General features: G+C 39.9%; 1 protein-coding gene across 8 annotated transcripts in view; it reads left to right on the top strand.

Moving 5' to 3' along the window:
• FUT8 (fucosyltransferase 8) overlaps window positions 1-16,635 on the top strand; it is a 296,746-nt gene that overhangs the window by 224,232 nt on the left and 55,879 nt on the right. For all 8 annotated transcript variants that reach the window (XM_002719524.5, XM_017349465.3, XM_051826373.2 and 5 more), the window contains one exon: window positions 6,174-6,411. In XM_002719524.5, the coding sequence (XP_002719570.1) occupies window positions 6,174-6,411 (238 nt within the window). The remainder of the gene's footprint in view (window positions 1-6,173; window positions 6,412-16,635) is intronic.

Genomic DNA, 16,635 nt, shown 5'->3' on the forward strand with positions numbered 1-16,635 from the left:
CACATTTTAGGATTTGTTCTTTGTGTTTCACTGAGCTGAGTGTTGCCACAATGTGTCGTGGTGAATTTCTCTTCTGGTCTTACCTGTTGGGGCCCCTGGCTATTTGTTGAATTGGCTTGTTATTAACTATTTGCCTCTATAGGAAGTTTTCTGATATTTCATTGAAAACACCTTCCAATCCATTCTCTTTCCACACCCTCACGGATGCCTGTTATCCTAACATTACAATGCTTGATTGAATCTTGTAGGTCTCCAACCGTATTTTTTTTTTTTTTTTTTTTGACAGGCAGAGTGGATAGTGAGAGAGACAGAGAGAAAGGTCTTCCTTTGCTGTTGGTTCACCCTCTAGTCGCCACCACGGCTGGCACGCTGTGGCCAGCGCACCGCGCTGATCCAAAAGCAGGAGCCAGGTACTTCTCCTGGTCTCCCATGGGGTGCAGGGCCCAAGGACTTGGGCCATCCTCCACTGCCTTCCCTGGCCACAGCAAAGAGCTGGCCTGGAAGAGGGGCAACCGGGAAAGAATCCAGCGCCCCGACCGGGACTAGAACCTGGTGTGCTAGGTGGAGGATTAGCCTATTGAGCCATGGCACCAGCCCAAACGTATTTTTTAATTTTCTAATTTCTTCTTCCTGTGTCTGAACTGACTGTATTATTTCTGGAAGCTTGTCTTCGAATTCTGATATTCACCCTTGTATTTCATCTGTTTGATTTCTGAGGGATTCCACGGGTTTTTTTTTATAAGGTCAATTGAGTTTTTCATTTCCAATATTTCAGTCTGGCTTCTCTTTAGGATCTCTAATCCTTGGGCTTGCTTTTCGTTCAGATCTTGAAACTGTTTCTCATTATTTCTAAGTAGTCTGATTATTAATTTTTTGAATTCTTTTTCTGGCATGTTTTCTGTGGGAAGCAATCCGGACTAGACTGAGTTACTGGAATTAAGACTTATTCTATGCATCTGCTCTCCCACAATATGGCGCTGGGAGAGAAGAAAACAGCTTCTGCACAGCTGCCTCCAGTTCAGCCGATAAACTGTAGGACTTGCTCCTGATTGGAGGAGAGCAGCGTACTCGTTGGCAGAGGAGGACTATAAAGGAGGAGAGAGACGGCATGCACCAGGAACATCTAAGGGGAACATCTATCTGAAAGAACACCTGTGCAGCCCCCGAGAAAGCCGGCCGGCGGTGTGCCGCTCCCCTGCGGAAGTGGGGAATGCGGCCAGGGGGAACTGCCCTTCCACGGAGGTGGAAGGGATAGTAGCCAACCCTTGGAGAACCAGCAGCAAACCCGGGGAGGGCCGAGCAGACGAAAGAACAGCGCAGGGTCCTGTGTCGTTCCTCCACGAAGAGGGGGAGCGACAGTTTTCAAATTCTTCTTCTTCAACCTCTATTATGGATGGTTTAGCCTGCTCCATTGGCGAGTTCATAGGTTCTTCTATATTCTTATTCTGGATTTTTCCTTTGTTCTTTGGCATTTCTTTTTGGCTTTATTTTCAGGTTGATTTCCCTCTGCTATGGGCTGCTGTGGGTCTGTACCAATAACCAGTGTAAGCAGGCAGCTCTACCTTCTAGAGTTTATTTATTTGTTTGTTTTTTATTATTATTTTTTTTTGTAACTTGAGTGGGCTGGTGTCTGGGCTTCGAGGTGCCAAGCTCCGCCCCTTGGGGCTGGTTTCCCTGTTGCTTTGTTCACCCCAATGGCAAAAGCAGAGGCCATTCTCCTTTACGCCTGAATGTAAACAAACAAGATGGCTGCTTCCCTCCCACTGCAGCTCTGATTGGGGGGAGGGCAGAGACACCAAAGGATCCTGGCGTGTTCAGTCCCTCAGTTCATCCCCCTGGATTGCGCCCTCTTCCCACAGGCGCTATTCACTTTGTTTTGATTTCGATTTCCTTCCCCACACTCAGTCGTGCGTGTCTCACCTGTCCATCCCCAGGGAGGGGGGCAGTGGCGGCTGCCTTGTCTCACCTCCCTTTCCAGCACTGGTGTGTAGACTCGTTGGCTGGGGTACTGTGCCATGGACGCCTGTGTCCTCCTCGCAGGTCCATGGTGTCCCACTCATTCTGGAAGAGTTTCCTTTGCAGTTTTTTCCCCTAACTTTTCCCCAAAACTACAGAATCTCCACTTTTATTGAATTATCTTTTCCCGGACTATCAGTGTGCTCCCTCCCTATTCTGCCATCTTCTCCGCCTAACCACAGTTTTTTTAACCCTTTCAGCTCAGCTGAAAATGATTTTCCCTCTTCTATTCCTCATTTATCCAGTCTTAGAACTTTTATATTGTCTACTACTATAGTTATTTTTGCATATGGCTTCTTGTTCTTGTTGAATGTCATCTTCCAAGATTCATTGTATATATCAAGTGTTTAATGAATATTTTTCAACAAAAGCTTACCTGAACTTGTTCAGTGAGTGACCCTCAGGCAGAAGGAGGGAGAAGTGAATGAGACCCTCTCCCTTTTAGAACAGGGGATTCATGGGAGATATTTTCAGTCTTTAAATGAGCTTCCTTATGCTAGAATATATCATATTGTGTGTGTGTGTGTGTGTGTGTGTGTGTGTTGAGTAGAGGGAATATAAAAAAAGAGTAAGGGAATGATTGATAAAAATTGAAATGAAAAAGAACAATATGCCTTCATTCTTGTATAACTAATAGATATATGTATAGGAGAGAATATTAGGCATACCAGAAGCAATTAAAAGTAGATTTCATCATCAGAAATAACTAACCTGTTGAAGTGTTAGCATGATTAGAGTAAAGCTCCTTTTAATAATGAAGTCATTCTATGTATTCAAGCTCATGGATGTAACACACTTTCAAGCCTTTTGCAGACATTCCCTGGATACTGCTTATATAAAATCAGGATTGATAGTAAGTGACAAAGACTATTTGGTAAGAAATTTGAGGAATACCACACTGTGGCTCTGTTTCCTTTAAAAAAAAATTTTATTTATTTATTTGAAAGAGTTACACAGAGAGAAAGAGGTCTTCCATCCACTGGTTCACTCCCCACCCCAACTGGCCACAATCTTCCTCTGATGGCCTTATAGTTGTAAAACCTTTCCCATTTCAGAACCAAGTAGAATAGATTTTTTTTCTTTTTTTGTCTGTTACCTATGACATAACAAAGTATTAATATCTTCTTTTTAGCTTGACTGGAGATACACTAAGCCTCACTATTTAAGGCTCTTTCATCAATCGCCCATTCCTTTCTCTTAGGTATCAGCTCATTAGTTTAACACATTGGGTTCTAATTTAAACTCTTCTCTTAACACACACAGTAGATGTACTTTTCTTAAATAGAGACTTGGGGATAGGCATTATGGTACAGTGGGTTAAGTACCACTTGGGCTGACCACATCCCAATCAAAATGCTGGCTCAAGTCCCGGCAACTCCACTTCTGATCTAGCTTTCTGGTAACAGGAAGCAGCAGGTGTGGCCCAGTGATTGCGTTACTGCTACCCACTTGGGAGACCTGAATGGAGTTGCAGGTTCCTGGCTTCAGCCTGGCCTAATCCTGGCTGTTGCAAGAATTTGTGGAATGAACTAGCAGAAAGATCTCTCTCCCCCCCTTCTCTTTCTTGCTCTTTTAAGCAGATGAAAATACATAAATTTTTAGAAAAAATACACATGTGATTCTTCTTTTAAATTAGAAATCTGGGGACCAACACTGTGGTGCAGTGAGTTAACGCCCTGGCCTGAAGAGCCAGCATTCCATATGCACGCCAGTTCGAGTCTCAGCTGCTCCACTTCTGATCCAGCTCTCTGTTATGGCCCAGGAAAGCAGTAGAAGTTGGCCCAAGTCCTTGGGCCCCTGCACCCACGTGGGAGACCCAGGAGAAGATCCTGGCTCCTGGCTTTGGATCGTGCTGGCTCTGGCCGTTGGCGGCCAATTGGGGAGTGAACCATTGGATGTAAGACCTCTCTCTCTCTCTCTCTCTCTCTCTGCCTCTCCTCTCTCTGTGTAACTCTTGACTTTCAAATAAATAAATAAATCTTTTCAAAAAAAAGAAATTTGTAACTTCCAAACTGAAGGTCAGATATTTCAGTTATGTTCTGTCACTCCTTTTTCCTCAAAAAACAAAAACAAAAACAAACAAAAAACAAAATAAGATATAATGATATGAGAAACTGGGTATGGGGTATATAAGAACTCTATGAACTGTCTTTGCAATATTCCATTTTATCTAAACACTTTTCTAGAAGGAAGGGTTTGGTTTTGTTGTTGTTGTTGTTGTTGTTTAGATTTATTTGAAAGAGTTACACAGAGAGAGGAGAGAGAGAGAGAGAGAGAGAGAGAGAGAGAGAGAGAGAGGTATTCCATTCACTGGTTCACTCCCCAATTGGCCACAACGGCTGGAGCTGTGCTGATCCAAAGCCAGGAGCCAGGAGCTTCTTCCTGGTCTCCCACGCAGGTGCAGGGGCCCAAGGACTTGGGCCATCTTCTACTGCTTTCCCAGGCCATAGCAGAGGGCTGGATTGGAAGTGAGCAGCTGAGTCTCAAACCAGCGCCCATATGAGATGCCGGTGCTTCAGGCCAGGGCATTAACCTGCTGCACCACAGCACTGGCTTCAGAAGAGTTTGTTGAGTAAATATGAGCATTTTCTTTTTCATTCCTGTGAATTTGAGATATTTAAAATGCTGTGTTTCTCAAAAATCATGAAAAATCTGACAAATACCAAGTTACCTATCTGCTGTCTTTGTAACTTTTGAGTTAATAACAGAGCTGTTGATAAGTTTGAAAATGTTGTTTTCTCCCAGAATCCTCATGTTAATGGACAGAAATTAAATGATGTAGGTCTCCCATTTCCCACATCACGTATACTTCCCTTGTTCCTCTCAGATCTTTTGTGAACATAGCAACAAGAGAAGCAATACATATTGCTTCAAGAGTCTGCCATGAGTCAGTAGTCTGAAGTGAACATAACTCACAGCTCTAGTACTTGATTGTGGAGGTAGTCTTGACCAAATCTTGGGCCATCCTCCACTGCCTTCCTGGGCCACAGCAGAGAGCTGGACTGGAAGAGGAGCAACATGGACTAGAACCCGGCGCCCATATGGGATGCTGGCGCCCAAGGCAGAGGATTAACCAAGTGTGCCATGGCACCGGCCAAGATAGATTATTCTATAAGTAACTAAGACACCTAAGGCTATATAGTAACAGTGTATTAGCACATAACAAACTTTAAAATGGAAAAAAAGGAGTTTTATGTATTTGCTAACCTTCTACTGTTTTTGGCCAAGTATACAATTAGGAAAATGAATCTCCTAATTAAGAATAAGCATGAAAATTGCAGGTCAAGGCAAGTAAAGAAAGAAAATCTCTGTGTAGTTGGTTGAATTCAGGTCTCAATCATTTTTAGTTTATAATTTTTAAAAAAGTAGGGTTTTTTTTGGTAACATGTAGAACTCTGAAGGTAGATTAAATTAATGGATAAATTACAGGGTTTTTTTAAGATTATTTGAGTCATATCACGAAAGTAATTTCAGATTGTTGGAATAAATGAACTGTTTACTTGTCTCATAAAGATCTCAATGTTGGCAACTTTGTGCAGAGGTAATCAGATTTGCGTGTTCTGAGTGATAGAAGTGAATGAATTTTTTGTGATGTAACTGCTTAATTTCCCATTTGTTTGGTGGTATTTCTAACTTTATTGTTCTTCCATTGCCACTGCTTTCTAAATATGCACATAACATTTTCATTGGATTTCACTGGATTCTTTGAAATTTAATCCTTTAGTCTGGATTCTTTGCAATAAGAAGAAATATACTAGATCAGTTCTGGCTTGTTAAATTATTTATGTATGTATGTATGTATGTATTTTTGAAAGAGACAGAAGGAGTTGTCATCTACTAATTTACTCTGCAATTGCCTGCAGAATCAGAGATCAGGCCAGGAACTCAATCCAAGTCTCCCATATGTGTGGCAAGGACTCATCTACTTGAACTGTTGCATGCTGACTCCCAGGATGTACATTAGCAGGAATCTGGGGTCAGGATTCAAAGTATTGCCTTGAACCTGGCGCTCCTGTATGGAGTGTGGATCTCCCCTAAAGAGCTTTAACTGCTACACTAAATTTTCACCCCTATTATATGATGATTATATGCTTATCACCAACAAAGACATGTTGACCCCTCTGTATACCTTATCTTCATCTTTTTCTCCCTGGCAGAATCCCAAGGACTGCAGCAAAGCCAAGAAGCTTGTATGTAATATCAACAAAGGCTGTGGCTATGGCTGCCAACTCCATCATGTGGTCTACTGCTTCATGATTGCATATGGCACCCAACGAACACTCATCTTAGAGTCTCAGAATTGGCGCTATGCCACTGGTGGATGGGAGACTGTGTTTAGACCTGTAAGTGAGACATGTACAGACAGATCTGGCATCTCCACAGGACATTGGTCAGGTAAGGAGCCTGTGTGGTATGTCAGATCTCTGGGTTGACCACTGTGTAATCCAGTTACCAGATTTCTAGGTAGCATTTTATGGATCATAGTCAGCTTTATCTCTGGATCCATAAATGCTATACATTATCCAGAGAAAATCTGGAACCACAGTGTTCCATTTTAAAAGTATTTTATGATCTATTTCAATTATAATGTTCATTTTTATCTGGGTTTTAGCAAAATCACTTAGGTTTTTGAAGTGGTGATGATGATAATACAGACCTTTCACTTTTTAGGCTCCTTTCATGTTGTTGAACTCATTTGGTCATCAGAATTATCACATAAACTAAACCAGTGGTTCTCCAATGTTCCCATGCATGAGAATTACATGAAAACTTTTTTAAAACACCAGTTTATGATTTAGAAGATAGGAGGTAGGCTCTCATAATTTGCATTTCTGATAAAATTCCCAGGTCTAGGGACCACACTTTGAAAACCACTGAAGTCGATTGTGCAAGTTACTTTATTTTTATTTTATATTTCAAGATAATAAAGCTTAATTTACTTATATGATTTTAATTTTATTCAAAAAACATTTGATGAAGAATTACATGACTTAAGATACTGTGCCAAGTGTCAGAAGGGCACTTCGAATAAGAAATTTCCCTTCTCTCCAAGGAAGTAGTGATAGAGGAACTAGAATATAATATTTCTTACTACTAATGTGGTGCTCTTCCTTCTGCATTGATAGTTGAACTATTTTGGTTAACATCCTGCCTGTATCATTTTGAATTCTTAAGGAAGTTACTTAACCTAGGCCTTAATTTCCTTATCAATAAAATTAGGAGTAATAAGTTATTTACCTCATTGAATTGTTGGGAAGATTGAATGAAATAAAATATATAATACACTTTGTACAGTACCTAATATATGAGCGCCAGTAAAACTGCTAACTACTATTAATAGCTTTTCTTCATTGAACAAAATGTATGAGTGCCTACCCCAAGGCAAATGCTGAGCTAAGTGGTTAGGATAAATGCTAAGTGAGATAGTACACTGTCTGCATTCATCTTGTGGAAAACCAAACTTTTTTCAAAAGCTGAGACATTTAAGTTAATATTACTTATCATGGGACTGAGCACTCTTTTGTAAGTTATAACACTACAGGTAGAGTAAGGAGGTATGGCATTGATAAAATGGCAAGGCTCTAATTCCTTTGTTTATTTTTCTTCCTTTGGAAAAAAGTATGTAATAACCTGACTGCTCACAAAAGTGTTAAGAAAAGTAATTAGGTAATTTCTATAACATATTTAGAGTTGCTCTGTAAGTGGTTCTATATTGATTGAAATTATTGTCTTATAATTTGATTTTTGTCTTCTATAATGGTGATTGAAATGCCATGTGAACATATTTTTTTTTTGTAACTCATTTCATATTTTCAAGTGAACCTTACCCTATAACCTAGCTGATCTTTAGTTTTGAGGTTGCATCTCTTACTTATTTGGCCTGTAGTTTAACACTAATGCCAACACACTAGTTATAAAATGATAGGGAGACTGTCAGTTTGTCTATCAGGAAAAGCAATTCTGTCTGGTTCACTATGGCTAACATTTTTTCTTTCATTTATTTAATTAAGTTTAAACTTCTTTGATTGTGGAAATGGATAGCCAGAGCAAGACAGGTTGCTATGTTTCATTGTTTCTAGGAAGAGAGAACTTTTTGGGTGATAGGCAGTTAATAGAAAAGTGAAAAGTCAGCTTCATTAGAGTTATCAGATTTAGTATACATAGAGGTTGGCCCTTACTATATACTGTAAATAATTACTTGGTTTGTTTGATTTTTAATACTTCCTGTACATTATGTAGTCAATAGTGGCAACCACCCACTACAGGGATTGAAGGATTTTTAAAATGGCTTGAATTTCATTCAGAATTTCAGAATTTCTTAATATTCCAATTAAACAGTATATAGGAATCATCTTTCTTTTAGTCATCTGGAACCTAAGGCCTAATACAAGCTAAGTGATTTATCCCGGGCCATAGAGCTTACAAACGACAGAACTCTGGTTAACACGTTTACTTCTGTCTACTTAGACTGTCCTGCCCAATAAATGCGTGCCGAACTACTTTACCTAGAAGAAGAATGATTAGAGGGATAGAAATTGCCTGGAACATCTAAGAACTACATAAAATAATATATCTATCCTGCTTCCTTGTCCTATCACGTAGATTTTTCCAAACTTTCCAGGTAGCTTCCAGTTTTGAATAATTATCAGTCAACTGAATGAGCAATTAAAATATATTGTGATAATGTGGTATGGGTAAGTTGAGAGTACTCTGAAGCAGGTCTCTAACACTTACTTGGGCTCTTTTGGAAGAAGTGATTTTTTAAAATGTTTCTTTTCATCTACTTGGAAGGCAGAGTCACAAAAAGAGATCTAGATCTTCCATTTGCTGTTTCACTCCCCAGATGCCCACGATAGCCAGGAAATGGCCAGGCTGAAGCCAGGAATCCAGAGCCCCCTGCAGATCTCCCATGTGAGTGTCAGGGGTCCAAACAGTTGAGCCATCATCTGCTGCCTCCTGGTGTGTTTTAGCAGGAAGTTAGGTCAGGAGCAGATTAGCTGGGCCTCTAACAAACACTCCAGTATAGGGGATGCTTAACCTACTGTACCACAATGCCTGTCCTGTGATTTTTAATATGAAATATATTAGGTATGAGCAGGAGAAAGCCAGGTAACAATGTAATGGAAGAATTTTGTCAGTGAGAAAGACAAGTGAAAAGAGAGGCCAGGGAGTGTGGAGCCTTCAGGAGAGGCAGAAGTATTTTGTTGTAGTGTCTGAATACTAAGAGACTAGCTGCTGTCTTAAGAGCAAGTGTCATCAGCTTTCTGTCTTGTGAGATTTTCTTATCAATACTGACATGTATTAATACAAGAATCAAGAATCTTCGTTTTTTTGGTTCAGAGTGGGCAAAATTATAGAAACCAAACTGCTTCCAGCTGCCTCTTCATGCTATTCAGTATCTTACTCAGGTCAGAAGAAAAAATTTTAGCAAGTAGAACGCAAGTTAAATCTTTCCTGTGAAATTGGTATTTTTAACCCTTACAAAATTACTTTTATGTTTGCTTGAGTCATCTAAATATTCTGACCAGAGGCATCATTGTGACACAGCAGATTAAACTACTGCTTGGGATGCCCACCTCCCACATTGGAGGGTTCGTTTGAATCCCAGCTACTCTGCTTCCAATCAAGCTTCCTGATAATGTGCCTGGAAAAGAAGCTTTGATGGCTCAAGTACTTAAGCCTTTGCCATCCACATGGGGATCTAGAAGAAGTTACTGGCTCCTGGCTTCAGACTGGCCCAGCACCAGCTGTTGCAGGAAGATGGAGCATGAACTAGTAGATGGAAGATTCTCTCTCTCTCTCTCTCTCTCCCCCTCTCCCCTCCCCACCCCTCCCCTTTCTCTCTCTCTCTCTCTGTCTCTGTCTCTCTCAATGTCATTCTACCTTTCAAATAAATAAATACTTAAACCAATAACTATTCTGGGGTCGTTGTTGTGGCATAGCCAGTTGAGCTGCTGCATGTGACACTGGCATTCCATATGGGTATTGGTTCATGTCCTGGCTGCTCCATTTCTGATCCAGCCCTCTACTAATGGCCTGGGAAAGCAACGGAAGATGGCCCAAATGCCTGGGCCCCTGCCTCCCATGTGGGAGACCCAGAGGAAGCTCCTGTTAGTATAGGCTAAAGATATGCTTCTATGTAGTATTTTTATAGCAATGTTTTCAGCCTCTGATGATTAGATTAATAAACTTGAAATGCATGTATATAATATTTTAGGTATCTTATGCTGGATTTCTCTGTTTAGATAATGTTACTCAGTATCTAGCTCCCTGTCTACCTATTTAGGACTATAATAACAAGGGAAAATGACTCTGAGCCAGACAAGGTATTAAGAGGATTTTTACATGTAGCTTATTTTCATTGTATGTTTGTCCTCAAAATATAAAACACAAATATTCTATTTGAATATATTATTAGATTATAACGTGAAACAGCAGTGAAAATGCTTCTACTCTGAGATGCAACTTAAGCCTTTGTAAGATATTTGTGAATGTAAATATAGTTTTCCCTTTAAAATTATGAAGTAAAATGGAAAAATTAAAAGAGATCTGGAGAGTAAAATTAATTTCTACAGAGCTTCCTGACACTAGAATATATCTGTGCTGAATAAATCTACTATTTAACCGTAATAAGATTCTGGACCAGTCGTAGAATTCTGACCAGTCTGTGCAGCAACTTTAAGCCCCTAGCAGTTTATAGTACTTTTTTTATTCCAGTACACCTGAGATAGAAGACATACTCCTACCTATAGCATTGGCTCACTATAATTAATAATTTGAAACTGTCGCTGATTGGGGAAGAAGGGATGATACAGAGAGATTTGGTGAGTGAATTGGTACCATAAGAACTTGAAAAGCTAGCTATCCCTACTCCACACTTCTTATAGGTTTCTCTGCCTTATTCTGCACTCCTTTGAGAATCTAAACATAAGCAAATATCATTGCTCCAATAACCTCTATAAAATTTGTTTTCCTATATATAGTCCATAGAAAAGAAGAAAGATCTTTGTTTCAAGAACTTAAAATACCATTTAGAATCTGTGCATGGCTCAGAAGAACTGAAACTGCTTTTCACTATGACATTTCCTTTATTTTCAGCTCTCATTTAAAGAGATATAAAGATGTCAGTGGTATCTGATTTATAGTTAGAGAAACACTGAAATTCTGTCCACAATGTACAGCCTTGATCCTAGTGAGCCTACTTTCTTGCGCATAACCATAGATGTTTATTTCCATGTTTATCTCAGTTGAGTTTTAGCAAGCCTTGGAAAAATGAATCACAAGTTTGTAAACTTCTAGGATAGACATGGTACATTTCCTAGACAGTTCATTTGGATTACTGGTAGGTAAGCTAAATCATTTTCAAGCAATAAAGCAATGTATATAATATCATAAAACAAAAAGTTGGTAAAACATCAAACTTCAGCCCATTGATTTAGGCCAGGCTTCATATTCTCAGTAGTATGACTTTACCTCCCTCTGCTATTGGAAGCATTTTGATGGAAAACTTTAAAAAGCACCACTTTGTACCTGATATTTTAAGTGTTTATCTTATCTTGAAAGTGAGACTTCAAATGGCAGCAAAAACTATGTCTTCTGGTTTATTCACACAATGCCAGACGTGTAATCAGAGCACATTAAATGCAATAAAAGAAAGAAAACCTACCTTTCTCACATCCCTTTCCAAATCTCAAAACATTACCCTTCAAGCTACAGGAGGCACTTTTATTAAATTGTAGATTTTATTTTAGAAAAAATAATTTATTGCTAAGAATGAATCTTTTTAGGAATATATTTTGCCTTTTTTAGATGTGATTGAGGAAGAAATAGTATATAACTAGCATCAAATTCACTGTGGAATAGAAATAATTAAATTGGAAAAGTTTTTGAAAAACCCCCTAATGTCTATGTAGAGCCCATCCAAGGTTCCTAGAGTTAGAAACAGAATCTAGGTCCTCTTATTTCCTGTAGCATGTCCACACAACCTTGATAACGCTCAGAATTATCAGTGTTTGGGGAATATTGATAAAGCTTCAATGTTATAAGTATATTCCTTAAAGATTTTCTTTAAATTAAGTTATCACAAACAAGTCATGTTTTAAACATTCTGGTGGAACTATCTAGAGGATTCTCGAAGGCGATTTCCCCCGAATATCAGCCAGTAGTCTCCTGACCCCCTCCCTCCCCTTTTCCTGCCTCTCCTCCTTGCCTCCCTCCCTCCCTCCCTCCCGTCCCATGCATCAATCATTTTTAAATGTTTGGATTTTAGTGTTGTCCTCATGAACACCTATGTGAGTCTTTGAGGCTCAGTCACATTTGCCTTTCAATTCAAGCATCAAAGTACATAAAAGAAAGAATGCAGTCCTCAGGTAGCATTTGGTAACAGAGTTGATTTGTTTAAAGCATGTAGATCTCATTAAAGTTTAGAGTGATTCTACAAACAAGAGAATTGTTGATATACTAAAGAAAGTTGAGAATGCCTCCTGTCCCATTAGGGTGGTTTCTCGTGCTAGACTCTGGATGTGACATGAATCTGTAATCTCCTTACCTCTCTTCCTCAGATTTATATACTCTAGCTAATTCTGTAGAATAGGAAATAATACTAGTACCAGATGGCTGGTGGTATTTTACATACCTTTTTTTTCCCATACAAAAGGAGGATGCTCAGTAAGAAAACTCTATAATGGTTAATATATAAGGTGTTTTTAGAAATTTGTAGATAGATTTTTTTAAATTTAAACAATCGACTTTCCCCCTCATATATTTTCATTGCCTTTAGCAGTAAATCAAAACAGATTACAGAATCATAAGCAGCCATTGATGGTATATTGGAATCAGACTTCTTTCTCCCATTTGGCTTTCCATAATACAGGGAATAAAATTATTCTTGGCAATATTAAAAAGGATTAAGAGGTACTCTTTTTGGTTCAGTTAAAGTTGAATCTACTAATTTAAGTAGCTATTAAAATTTTTTAAAGATTTATTTGTTTGAAAGGCAGAATTACAGAGAGGCAGAGGCAGAGAGAGATAGAGAGAAAGAGAGAGGGGTCTGGTTCACTCCCCAATTGGCTACAATGGCTGGAGCTCCACCGATCTGAAGCCAGGAGCCAGGAGCCTCCTCTGGGTCTCCCATGTGGGTGCAGGGGCTGAAGCACTTGGGCCATCTTCTTTTGCATTCCCAGGCCATAGCAGAGAGCTGAATTGGAAGAGAAACAGCCGGGACTCCAACCGGCGCCCACATGAGATGCCGGCACTGCAGGCGGCAGCCTTACCCACTACGCCACAGTGCCGGCTCCAGGTATTAAATTTAATACAAGTTATTTTCCCTGGAAGCAATAAGTTATAAATAATGATATATAACTCAAATTGATTTTCCTAAAAGATATAAAATACAATTAGGGTTATTATAATTTTTGTTCAAAATTTTTATGTCTAACTTTATGTTTTTAAAAAAAGTATAACTTTTGACCAGCACCGCGGCTCACTAGGCTAATCCTCCACCTGCAGCGCCGGCATCCCACGTTCTAGTCCCGATCGGAGCGCCGGTTCTGTCCTGGTTGCTCCTTTTCCAGTCCAACTCTCTCTGCTGTGGCCCGGGAAGGCAGTGGAGGATGGCCCAAGAGCTTGGGCCCTGCACCTGCATGGGAGACCAGGAGGAAGCACCTGGCTCCTGGCTTCGGATCGGCGCAGCACACAGGCCCTAGCGGCCATTTAGGGGGTGAACCAACGGTAGGAAGACCTTTCTCTCTCTCTCTCTCTCTCTCTCTCTAACTCTGCCTTTCAAACAATTTTTTTTAAAAAAAGGTATAAATTTCAAAAAGTACTGTATAAATGTAAATCATGGGCACATATATGTTTATAATTTTTTTAATTATAAAGTTTCTTTTTAAAACTGGATCACTACCATCATAGGGAAATGCTCTAGTTCTTCAGTGAAAAGCTTGGGTGGCTCCAGATGCTATCTGTGTGAAGATAAAAGAGCCAGGCCCTGCTCTTCAGGAAGCTGCCACCTAGTGTGTGACGACCCATACCTTTACATGTGAAAATGAGAGCGGACTCTCCTGTGGGTCCTCAGGAGCTCGGGAGGAGCTAGGAAGAACCCGACTGAAAGAATTAAACACTTCACTGGAAGCATAACTGGGCCTTTACAGCAGGACGAAAGATAGCATCTCTACAGACGGGTTAGTGTTATTGATTTTGAGGTGGAAAGTGTGACTTGGGATAATTTCCCTCAAACTCCTGTTCTATGTAGCTTTTAAGGCTGTTGTGAGAATTCAAACTGATAATATATTTGACACTGCTTTATATAGTCCAGTCACTTGTATGCCATTGTTACCACTTCAGTTTTAAATTACACCCTTGGAAATATTTGAAAAAATACAACAGCCTTATTGTTTATAACAAAATTCTCCTAGAATTAACCATCGTGAAGTCTTATATACTTAATATTATGGAACTTTGCCTTCACATATTTGTGTTGGTTAAAATAATCCTATTAAAAGGCTGTTTTAAGATTTCTATTCTTTTTTTTAAAAAAGATTTATTTTTTATTTTTTATTTGAAAGGCAGAGTTAGAGAAGGAGAGAGAGAGAGAGAGAGAGAGAGAGAGATCTTCTATATGTTGGTTCACTCCCCAAGTGGCTACAACAGCCAGAGCTAGGCCAATCCAAAGCCAGGAGCCAGGAACTTCTTCCGGATCTTCCAGATGGGTGCAGGGGCCCAAGCACTTAGGCTATTTTCTGCTGCTTTCCAAGGTGCGTTATCACGGGACTGGATTGGAAGTGAAGCTGCTCTGACATGAACCAGCGTCCATATGGGTTGCCAGTGGGGCAGGCAGTGGCTTAATCTATTACTCCATAGCACCAGCCCCAGGGTTTTTATTCTTAATGTTCTAGTGACACTGAACATAACTAAGCTGAACAATATTTATGCATTTGATAGTATTTTAGGAACTTAATAAGTAATTTTCCTACACAAAAACTCAGTTGTATGTGCATATATGTTTCTAAATATTTTCAGTAAGCATTTACTGAATATTCCTCACTTCAGGGTGAGGTGCCAATCTGAAGCCAGGAGCCAGGAGCTTCTTCCAGGTCTCCCACGTGGGTGCAGGGGCCCAAGGACTTGGGCCATCTTCTACTGCTTTCCCAGGCATAGCAGAGAGCTGGATGGGAAGTGGACCGGTACCCATATGGGATGCTGGCAATGCAGGCAGTGGCTTTACCTGCTACACTACAGTTCCGGCCCTGCTACATTTTTTTTAAACACTTATTTATACTAAAAGCTGAGTGATACAGGGTGAGGTTGAGGAGAAACACACAGAGGGAGAGATAGAAAAGACAGATAAAACAGACAAAGAGATCTGCTGGCTCACTTTTTAAATGGCTACAACAGCCATGACTGGGCCAGGCTACAACTAGGAGGAGCCAGAAACTCCACTCAAGTATCTCATATGGCTGACAAGGGCCCAAATACTTGTACAGTAATCTGCTGCCTTCCCAGGCACATTAGCAGGAAGCTGGATTGGAAGTGGAGCATTCCAGACTCGAACTGATACTCTGATATGGGATGCTGTACCACAACACCAGACCTGTCATATACTATGTTTTTAAAGGATTGTTTTAGAAAGAAGAGTATGTGACAGAGACATATGTAACCTACAAAGCAAAAATATCCACTGTTTGGCCCTTTACAAAAAAAGTTTGCCAATGTCATTATAGGTAAAATCTGTGCATTCAAGAAGTTCCCAACCTAAATAGGAAATACAAGCATTTAAAAAAATCTGTTTTTTGAAGATTGATTAATTGATTGATTTGAAATCAGAGTGACAGATTGGGAGAGACAGAGAGAAAGAAACTTGGATCCACGGGTTCACTCCCTGAATGGCCACACTGTGTGGCTGGGGCTTTTCCAGGTGAAAGCCAGCAGCCTGGACCTGCATCCAGGTTCCCCACACAGGAGGCAGGGCTGCAGCACTTCGGCCATCTTCTGCTTCCCCAAGTGCATTATCAGGGAGCTGGATAGGAGGCTGCAACCCAAACTCAGACAGGCACTGCAGCATCACACGGGGCAGCTTTACCCTCTCCACCACAGTACCAGCCCTAAGGAGTCTATTCATGAGGCAAAACATGACTAGTGATATTATAAAGATGTAAGAACTCCAAGGGATTAAGACCCATAGTTATCACAGCCTGAAAAGTTTGAATTGTATTTGAACTGGTTTTGGAAAAGTAGAATGATTTGAAATCTTAGGTATAGAAATTTGTACACTTGGAGTGCTTAAAGATGATAAAAATGCTTATGTGCCTGTGACATCTTGCTAAGAAAATAGATGTGAAAATATCAGAACTCCTAGGCATGCTTTTTTCTTCTCTCTCTAATTTGCTGAATTTCTAGAAGAGAGCATTAAACCACCTGCTTCTCAGTGTAGCCTTTACTTAAATGTGACTAAGAAATCAGTTCTGGTAGTTATGTTGCATTTTCTCAGTGAATCAAAAACAAATGTGATAGAGGATTCCTATCTAGGTGCAACTGTTTTTTAAGCTGTACAAGTATGAAAATGATAGTGTTTTCATTAATTAAGACATGCTTTTTATATTTTTAATTAACTGTCTTTGG

This window comes from Oryctolagus cuniculus, chromosome 20 (genome assembly GCF_964237555.1).
Source record: "Oryctolagus cuniculus chromosome 20, mOryCun1.1, whole genome shotgun sequence".
Lineage (NCBI taxonomy): Eukaryota > Metazoa > Chordata > Mammalia > Lagomorpha > Leporidae > Oryctolagus > Oryctolagus cuniculus.